This window comes from Myiozetetes cayanensis, unplaced genomic scaffold (genome assembly GCF_022539395.1).
Source record: "Myiozetetes cayanensis isolate MyiCay16 unplaced genomic scaffold, myiCay2020 scf3, whole genome shotgun sequence".
Lineage (NCBI taxonomy): Eukaryota > Metazoa > Chordata > Aves > Passeriformes > Tyrannidae > Myiozetetes > Myiozetetes cayanensis.
Genome location: NW_026087521.1, coordinates 51,307,779 through 51,316,948, shown reverse-complemented (window position 1 = coordinate 51,316,948; position 9,170 = coordinate 51,307,779). Strand labels below are relative to the sequence as shown.

Below are 9,170 nucleotides of genomic sequence, written 5' to 3'. Positions count from 1 at the left end.
CCCCCGGGGCGGGCCAATCAGTGGCACCGCCCCCTGGGACGGGCCAATCAGCGGCGCCGCTGCCGGGGCGGGGCCGTGGGGGCGGGGCACGCGCCGCACCCGCCGATTTCCCGAGGAGAGGAGGGCGGAAGGGTGGGGGCCGCCATTTTGTGAGGGGCGGGGCGGTAGGGGCGGGGCCGCGTCTCTGAAAGCGGCAGCGGCCCATTTCGGTGGGCCCCGCCGCTCCCGGCATGGCCGTTCACCGGGCGTGCGTCGTCCTCGCGTCGAGGTTGTAACCGGCGCTGTTAGAGCTTGCCCGCGTTCGTACCGCGGCGTGTTTAATACGCCGGCAGTGCGCGACGAGGGCGGTCACGCCGGGGCTCTCCAGGGGCAGCGGTCTCTTTAAGAGCAGCGCCCGCCCCGCGCGCGGCGGCGGGGAGGGGGCGCGGCGCGGTGACGTCACCGCATGACTGTGTTTTTATGAATGAAAAGAATCCGCGGGTGAGTAATCGCGGGGAGCGGGGCTGGAGCTGTCGCCCGACGCCCCGATCGGCACCGGCCCCGCGGCACGGCCGCAGCCGCCAGGTGAGCGCCGGCCGGGCGGACCCCCGTTCCCCGCTCCGCTTCTCCCCCTGCGGGGCGGCCGGGACAGGGAGGCGGCGGGGTCCGGCACCGGCTGGAGGCCGCTCCGCCGCCGCCGAGGGCGGGAACCGGGGCTGGGGCTGGGACGGGACGGGATCGGACGGGGCGAGGGGGGAGGTTGTCCGCGCCCGGCGCCGTCCGCTCTTTCCTCCCAAGTCCCAGCCACCGCCCTGGAGGGATCCGCCGCCGCTCCCCCGGCTCCGGCGGCGACTCCCCGGCCCGGATTGCATCAGCTTTCAGCCGCCCCGGCTCCACCTTCCCCACCGCCCCCCTCCAGCCCCTCATCCCTCGCGAGGCGTTCCCGGCTCTACCCCGGCCCCAGTCGCCCCTCCGAGGGCTCTCCTGACGAGGACGGAGCTCCCCGAGCTGGGGAGAGACTCCTGGGCTGCAGCCTGGGGTTCCGGACCCCTTCCCGCTCTCCGAGTCCCGGGACGGGGAAGAACCGGACACCGACGAGGGGACAGGCGCCGCTTCGGTGACTTTCTCCCTGTGCTGCTGAATCACGGGGAGGCCACTTCTCCCCCGCCCACCTGCGTGGCCCCGACCCTTCGCCCCCCGAGCGTGTGGACGCCCGATCCGTGGGCCGGGAGCCGCGGTGCCCGCGCCCTCCGGGGCGAAGGGGCGGCACCTCCGCGCGGGTCCCGGCTGGGTGGCCTCGCCACTGTGACGCTCCGTGGGGCTGCTACTTTTACTTTCCCTTCAGCCTCGAGCGGATCCGTCGCGGGCTTCCTCCCCGCGGGGAAGCCTTGGCCTCCCAACAGCCGGCTCGGGCGTTTTGGGTCCCGTGGGCAGAGCAGCATCCCCACCATCTCGTGATGGGATGAAGGAGGGATGGGAGGTCCAGCCTTCCTCTATTATTATTATTATTGCTTGCAGTCATCGTTGCTATTAATATTATTACTACGTCCTTTTTTTAAACGAGTGGAATGAGTCACACGACCCGGGGCGGGGGGGATGTGGGCAGTGGGCAGGGAACCAGCAGGGCCGGTGTCCTCTCTTCTGTGGTGAGGGCCATGGGGCTGGCTGTAACCAGCTTTTCTACTGGCTGCTCAACAGGGCCAGCGTGAGGGAACGATGGCTGCAGACGGGCTCTCCAGCAAGGCTTTGAAGGTGAGTACCAGTGAGAACAGGGGTTTGGGAGGCAGGGGGCTGGTTTGGGGTGCCTCAGACGACCACCCCTCTCTCCGGCAGGTGAAGCGGGAGCTAGGGGAGAACACTCCGCTGCTGTCGGATGAGGAGCTGATGGGTCTGTCGGTGCGGGAGCTCAACCACCACCTGCGGGGCCTCTCCAAGGAGGAGGTTGCGAGGCTGAAGCAGCGCCGTCGGACGCTGAAGAACCGGGGTTACGCTGCCAGCTGCCGGGTGAAGCGCGTCTGCCAGAAGGAAGAGCTGCAGAAACAGAAGATGGAGCTGGAGTGGGAGGTGGACAAGCTGGCCCGGGAGAATGCTGCCATGCGCCTGGAGCTCGACACTCTCCGTGGCAAGTACGAGGCCCTGCAGGGCTTTGCCCGCACCGTGGCCACCCATGGGCCCACTGCCAAGGCAGCCACCGCCAGTGTCATCACCATCGTCAAGTCCGGCACCAACCAGGCCGCCTACTCCTAGTGCTGGCCTCCATCCCCCGGCTGGGCACAGTCGTCCCTGGGGCACCTTCCCCCATGAATTGCCTCCCAGCCTTTCCTCGACCTCCTCCCTGCTGGGACTTGTACCCAAAATCCTCCTTCTCCTGTCCCTTGACCTCCAGCTCCCCTACGTGGGGAGGGCTGCTGCAGTGTGGGTGCTGGGGTGGAGGACATGACCCCACTGGTGGCCCCCACAGCCCCCTCCCCTCCTGGGGGTGCAGGCAGGAGAGAGCAAACCTACACAGGCAGCAGTGGGGAAATATCCCATGGCTCCAAGCTGGTGGAAAAACATCAGGTTTGTCCTTTTAGGGAGAGGGCATGGGAGAGCTGAATGCAGGCCAGGCAGTCCCAGGAGCCAGAGAGGGAAAGGAGGGGAGAGAGGTTTTGCAGTGCAGGGGAAGAAGGCATAGGTGAGGGATATCAGCATTGGGCACACAACTTGGACCACGGCTGGAGCAGGGAGGGAGGTGGCAGCATGGCTGAAGTCTCTGGGGATGGAGATGGCAAGGGAAGGTTGGTAGGTCAAGGTGGGACAGAAAGTAGCTGCAGGTTGATGTCTGGTAAGTGTGAATGGAATGGGAAAGCACCGTAGCAGCATGTGGTGCAGGGGGACCCCAGAGGTGACAGTGATGGAGGGTCCCTTGGGCAAGGGAGAGCTGGGCAACATGAGTGGGTCAGCCCAGGCTGTTGTCCACAAAGGGGAGAACAGTGGTGCTGTTTTATCTTTCCCTATCACACACATCCTTCACGCCTCTTCCTGCTGACGGGACACTCAGCCTGGCCGGGTGTCTCTGAAATGCAGCAGCACCGGCAGGAAGGAAGCGGAGGCAGCTGGAGCAGAGATAAACACTGTTTTGCTCAGCACAGGCCAGCTTGTACAGCCCCACCAAGCGCTCCCCAGTGCCTCACCGCCTATAAAGCCCATGGAAAGGTGCTCCCGGCCCTTGAGGGACATAGCTGCGGAGGCACAGAGAGGGGTGGAGGTGCAGGAGGTGGGAAGGACAGACAGATAGCTCCTGGGAGCTGCCTGGCAGGCAGGTAAGCTCCTCCCTTTGGTTTTCCTCCAGCTTGGACACCTGTGTGGGACAACCGGCTCTTTGGCAGGCTGAAATGCTGGGGAAGAGCTGGGTTTGCTAAATATGGGCAGCACAGGGGAGGTAACAGGAGGCAGACCTGTCTCGGCATCTGCTGCTGTGGATGATTCCCCTGCCCCTCTGTTCTGCCTCTGCCTGGGTATTCCCACGCCAGCCACCCTCGGCTGCAGCCTCCATCTCTCCCTGGAAAGAGGTGCCTGCCATTTGTGGAGGTGGCACTGTGGTGAGCATCCCCCCACCCCAACTCCCCTTGGGTTTATTTATTGCACGAACATAAGTTATTTTCACGTCCTCTTTGCCATTCCGCCTCTCGGCACAGCCAGGATGTTGGTACAGAGCCGTACTTTATATTTTATATATGCAAATCACATCTTATATAGAGCAAAAAAAAAAAAACTTATTTATTTTCTGACTTACAGTATGTGTCCTACCCGACTTCTCTGTATTTTGTAGACTTTACAAATAAAGCAAGTTCTTTTTTTTTCCACAGGGAGAGTGTGTTTAGTCATTCTTGAACTTGGAACAGAGCTGTATCTCAGTGAGACCACATTTTCTAGCTCCCTCTAGCTTTGCTGCAGGACATGTTCAAGAACGTGCCCAAAAAAGATGAGACAGGGAACCTCTCATGACTCCTTAGAACAGTTATAGTTCCTGAAAGAAAAGGAGCTTGGAAAGCAAGCTTAATGCTGAACATCACTCCCCAAAGCACTTGCTTTCAGAAGCAGTGCAGCTGTGCCGAATAAAGCTTTTCCTAGGAAAAATAATGCTTTTCACTAGAAAAATTCCCTCTGGACTGCCCTTGGACTGGATGCTGGAAGAGAGGTAGGTGCAATCAGGGCAGCTCTGCCGAAAATCTTCCCTGCCAAGTGACCTCACTGCCTGAATTGGGAACAGTGAGTAGGAAAGCAGTGAGTGAGCTTGTGTCTGTGGGTGGCAGAAGGGGAAGGAAATGTGGCAGGCAACTTACCCAGAGGTGAACCCTGACCTTCTTGTGTGGAAAACCACCCTTCCTCAGAGCTGAGGTGGAAGTGTCGACCACATTCCCCTGATGCCCAGGTGGGCCTGGTCCTCAGCAGGTTGCAGCACTCAGGATGTTTTGGGGGTTTAACATTCCCATTCCCTCTGCCACTTTCTGCCCTGGCCCCAAGGGTGCTCATGGAAGAAAAGCCCAGAGCCACTGTTGGTATGGGGCCATGTCAGAGAGCAGCCCCCTCTCTCCCACAGGTATTTCTCACTGAGAACCTAAGGTAGAACTCATTTCTACAGGCTTTTTACACGTACCTTGAGCCATGAGTGGTGTCTCAGCCCAGAGTGCTGCAGCGATGCTGCTCCCTCAGCTCCTACAGACATCTGGACCTTTCCTCCTGAGGACAAAACATCCCAACCCATCAAGCATCAGTCCCTGCAACGAGCAAAAACTTAAAATCGGGTCAGAGAAGTCACCCAGACAACACCACGCAGAGGCAGCTTAAGTACAATCTATATTATCTCTATATTTTTTATTTGTCATCATATTTGCTCATTTCTGCAGAGTAACGTCACAAAGACCAAAATAGAGAGAGCGGCTTGTCGCTGAGCTCACATCAGTTAAACACAATAGGTACAAAACTAGGTGACTCTGTCTTATTTATCATACTTTTTTTTTCAGTCATTTATATACAAAGAACTACTCTATATGGAAAAATAATAAACAAATCCCATGGGTATGTTACATGGTAAACAAAAAGGAAGGAAGGAAGGAAGAAGAGTGGAAGCAGGTGAGGGAGAGCAGCTCCAAGGGCCTACTCCTGGAACTGACATGTTTCTTGGGGCCCTGGGCTACCATGAGCAGACCTGCAAGACCACAAATACCTTGGCCTTCTTGGTTTCAACCTCTGAATCTTACATTTGCTCCTCCAAGCCAGAGTGGCTTCAGAGCCAATCCTTGCTCTGGCACTTGCCTGTCACGAGGGAGAGCAGCAAGCTCTGTGATGGATGATTTTGTGTGGTGTTAAAAAATATATATGTATATAATATTATAAAGCAGGGCAGCTGGCTATTGTTTGGGCACTAGTTCTTCACCAGGCTTCTCTGAAGGCAGCTGGTGCAAAAGGATTATACTTGAAACTACTACATAAAGGATGCTTTGAGAATATCCAGATCCTCTGCAGAGCATGTATATGCAGGAGACATTTCAAAGTAAGTTCTAAGAAATGCTTCTCCAAGCCTGGACCACCTTTGTGCTCAATGAGGCAATAACTGAGATTTTGTATTTCGGCCACCCAAATGCAACAAAGATTAGGAGCAGTCACCAAGTGGGTGACTGGGACATCATCAAGACCTGCAAATGCAAAGAAAGGGGAGGGTAGGAACATGTCCTATGCCCTACTTTCCTAAGAGAGAGGGCAACTTTACCATAAGTACCTCATGCTTAAAGGACTATTAATCAAAGCCATAGAAGACAGAAGGAAAGCCCATTCAATCTTCAGCCCTGCTTTCCAGGCAGCTTATGTATGAGGAAGTTTTACACCAAGCCCACACAAAGCCTGGCAGAATGTATTTGCATGTCCATGTAAGCAGACACAGGAAAAACAGTAACGAACAACATTGCAGGATGTGTGCGAATAGGGAAATCAAACAGCACACAAGCTGCTGGATCCACTGATCCTGCCTCCAGCTCCTTTAGTAGTCAGCACTGTTGCTCCCACCTGATTCATCGTCCCTCCAGACACAAGTACAGAAGGAGACATTGTCCTTGAGCCCTTCCCTTATCTTATTCTCAAAGCAGGGAGCAAACCTGCCTCTCTTTAAGCCCTTTTGCCCAGCTTGGGCAGGGGTACTGAGGAAATGAGACGCTCTTCACTCGCTTCTGAGACACTGAACAAACAAGTAGATGGATTAGGAAACAAATGGAGAGGTAACCTGCAGGCACTAAACCAGCCTCCAGTGCTCCTAGCAGAGCAACGAGGGCCATGTGGAACCACACAGGTCTGCTGATGGCAGGGAAGGCAAGTGGGAGAGGAATGGAGAAACTACAGCTGAGAAGAACACAGCAGCTTGCTCCAGTATCTCAGTTTGGCTTCCTTCTTGCAGACAGGAGCATCTGACCTGTAGCACTTGAGTGTGCTGCCCACTCTTCCCCTAGATAATTTTAAGCAAGCAAGAGGCATTTTCTGGTCCCTGGATAGATCTACAGAGGGATCACTTCTATTGTTGCTCTACTAAGTACTCATGGGCCCATCCAAAACCCAACAGAAGCAAGGGAAAGCTTCTCCCACGTCCATGGATGCTGGTTCCACCCTTGATAGCACTCAGTTGCAGCAGGGTCTGTGAAATGTGCAGCAGCAACTACTGCCTGGGAGAATAAAAGGGACAATTTCAACCAGCCAGGTCATGTCAGGTTTCAAGTCTGCTCCAGTTTGGCCCAAAACAGCTATGGAGATAAAAAACGAAGGAGTGTGCAATGTTCCTTTCTGCATATTCCAGCCTAAGAGCAAAATCTGTGCAGCTCACAGGGAAAGTCAGTGATACCAAGCACGGGGAGAGATACCTGTGAGAGACCAGGATGCTCCAGCAGCTACCTCGTGCAACCCACACCTTTAGAAGGGGCAGCTGTGATGCTGGGGAACAGGAAACAAAAACAAAAACTGTTTTTGTGTTTACGTATCATCCCTTCCCGAAGAGGAGTGAAGGGGCCAAAGCTCTACAAACTTCCACCACCTATCATGGGCAGTCCTCAGTCTTGTTAGCAGGAGACAGATGCTCCAGGGAGGCTTCTAGCCACAGGAACACACAAGGGAGATGGGAAGCTTGGACACTTAGTGATTAGAAAACTCCATCCTTGTGAGAAAGCAATTCCATCCCCACTGAGCCTCAACAAGCATCAGCTTTGATGGTGATCAGGGGATGTAGGGAGACAAAGAAAAGGAAAAAAGCCCTGCCCTTTCACCCTCGGCTCACTCAAGTGACTCCAGGGCTCAAAACCAGGTGCTCAGGAGGGTGGGGGCAGATATTCCTTACTTAGCATTCAAGGCAATGTCTATATAGACCAGTCTCTGGTCTGGTCCTCAGGGATGCTTATCACTGCATCCCAATCCCATTTCCCAAGGATCACAGAGATGTTAGTATCAGAGAGTTGGGGAAAAAACTGCCTACCTCAACCATTCGGGAAAAGAAATACAAAGCAGTTAGGTTGTCCTGTTGGGAAAAAAAAACAAAAACATTTTTGGCCACAACTCCAGGCTCTGGCCAGTCACGCTCCACACCAAGCTGGGCAGATGTGGGAAGCCAGAGCCCCAAACCCTGGAGCTTTGCTTCAATTAATTTGATTGCTGCTTTAAGGAATGGGCTCGAGAATAGAGTCCTGGCCATTCCACCACCTCCACACTGCTCATCATGTCCGTACCCACAAAGCTAATGGGAAGTGCCCACACTTCTGCAATCTGTACTCTCTAGGAAGTGATATGACTTGTGTGTTTCTGCTTTAATAAATTATTTAAAAAAAAAAAAAAAAGGAGGAAATTGACAGCCTGTGCCGGCAGTTTCCCCTCCTAGAATTCATCGTCAGAGCTCAGCAAGAGGGTCTTCTCGTTGTCACGGGCACCGGAGCAGCTGTGGGAGCGCGAGATAACGTGACTGCCATTGCGCCAGGGTGGACCGTGCTCCAGCGTTGACTGCTGGGTGTACTGCTGGTAGGCTGGGGAGAAGTTGTGGATCGCATCTTGGACAATGTCATGAGGGTTCATGGTCTCCTTGAGGCTGCTGGAGATGCTCTTCATGGGAGCACAGCGACCTGTTTGGGTAAGACAGGGAGGGACAAGTGAAGAACACTGCTGCCTTCCCCCATGTCCCTGAACGTGAAGCTAAGGGGAACAGGGAACATGCAATCCTAGATCCCGTAGATGGTATGTTACAGACTTCCTTAAGCAGCTGCTGAGGAAATGCCACACAAATGGTTTTACCAGTGGTGCTCCTAAATTCAGATGCTGTTAGCCAAGCGAATCCCCCTCAGCACTAAATGGGGGACACACCATGAGAATAGGACATACCCACAGTGACAACCTCCACTACGCACTACCAGTGCTGGCTTGGGTGTGCAATTGAAGACAGTCAGATAGGGAGGTACTCCTGTAAAGGGTTTCAGAAGACCAAAAACTAAGGTAATGTTAAAAATTGTAGAAGAAATGCCATTTGCCATTCCCACTCACTAGAAATTACACTGCTGGGTGGTATCAAAGTGTCCACAGGAAAGAGATCGTACAAGTGGGAAAGCAGCACAAAGGAGGGAAAGGAGGGGAACAGGCAGTACTAACACAGAACCACCCCTGGTGTAGAGGGTGTCACAGTGATACCATGAAGGAAGCCACAGTTGGAGACTGTCCCACTCAAGTGCTGAGCATAGAGGAAGGCAGTGTGTCCTTCTAGGAAATGCCATTTCTCATGGTTTTTAGGTTCCATTTCCAGTGTGGGCTTCTGGCTCTGCTCAAACCTGGGGATGAGCTCCATGAGAGAAACAAAGTGTGCTGATCATCTTTGGCAATTACAAAAGTGAGGGGAGGCTGGGGTGAGAGCACAAACCAGTTCTTTTGAAGCTGCATGGCTCTGACAGGAACACTCAGAAGCTGTGTGTTACTCCACTGCCCACACAGCCATTTTACTGCTTATAATCCAGACAACCCTAAAGCAGCTGTGTGAGGCAGCAGAGTTACAGACCTACAAGGAAGGGGGAACAAGGGACAGGGACAGACTGTAGGCAAGCTGGGAATCAGGAGAGAACAGCATCCCAGCTAAAAGCCAACTGAGACAAACACACAAAGCATGCTGTACCTACCGTATGGCCCATATGATGGAACAG

The 9,170-nt window shown here is 54.6% G+C and overlaps 2 protein-coding genes across 6 annotated transcripts in view; one reads left to right on the top strand and one right to left on the bottom strand.

Annotated features, from left to right (window-relative positions):
• The first annotated feature begins 408 nt into the window (after positions 1-408).
• Positions 409-3,824, top strand: MAFF (MAF bZIP transcription factor F). 2 transcript variants are annotated; one of them, XM_050323580.1, is made up of 3 exons: positions 409-564; positions 1,678-1,731; positions 1,813-3,824. In XM_050323580.1, exons 1-3 carry the CDS (start codon positions 460-462, stop codon positions 2,224-2,226), a joined length of 573 nt encoding a protein of 190 aa, XP_050179537.1. In that variant the 5' UTR covers positions 409-459; the 3' UTR covers positions 2,227-3,824. The 2 variants fall into 2 exon arrangements, with proteins under 2 accessions (XP_050179537.1, XP_050179538.1); XM_050323581.1 differs by lacking the exon at positions 409-564 and adding an exon at positions 743-1,096.
• A 986-nt stretch (positions 3,825-4,810) lies between these two features.
• TMEM184B (transmembrane protein 184B) overlaps positions 4,811-9,170 on the bottom strand; it is a 30,863-nt gene continuing 26,503 nt past the window's right edge. For 2 of the 4 annotated variants that reach the window (XM_050323560.1, XM_050323561.1), the window contains 2 exons: positions 9,147-9,170; positions 4,811-8,108 (listed from right to left, as the gene is read on the bottom strand). In XM_050323560.1, the coding sequence (XP_050179517.1) occupies positions 7,867-8,108; positions 9,147-9,170 (266 nt within the window). In that variant the 3' untranslated portion in view covers positions 4,811-7,866. The remainder of the gene's footprint in view (positions 8,109-9,146) is intronic. The other 2 variants (XM_050323562.1, XM_050323563.1) reach the window with 1 other exon arrangement.

Coding starts and splice junctions, on each gene's coding strand:
- MAFF (XM_050323580.1), top strand. CDS start 460: ATGAATGAAAAGAATCCGCGGGTGAGTAATCGCGGGGAGCGGGGCTGG. Junction 565..1,677: donor GGCACGGCCGCAGCCGCCAG/GTGAGCGCCGGC, acceptor GCTGCTCAACAG/GGCCAGCGTGAGGGAACGAT. Junction 1,732..1,812: donor TCTCCAGCAAGGCTTTGAAG/GTGAGTACCAGT, acceptor TCTCTCCGGCAG/GTGAAGCGGGAGCTAGGGGA.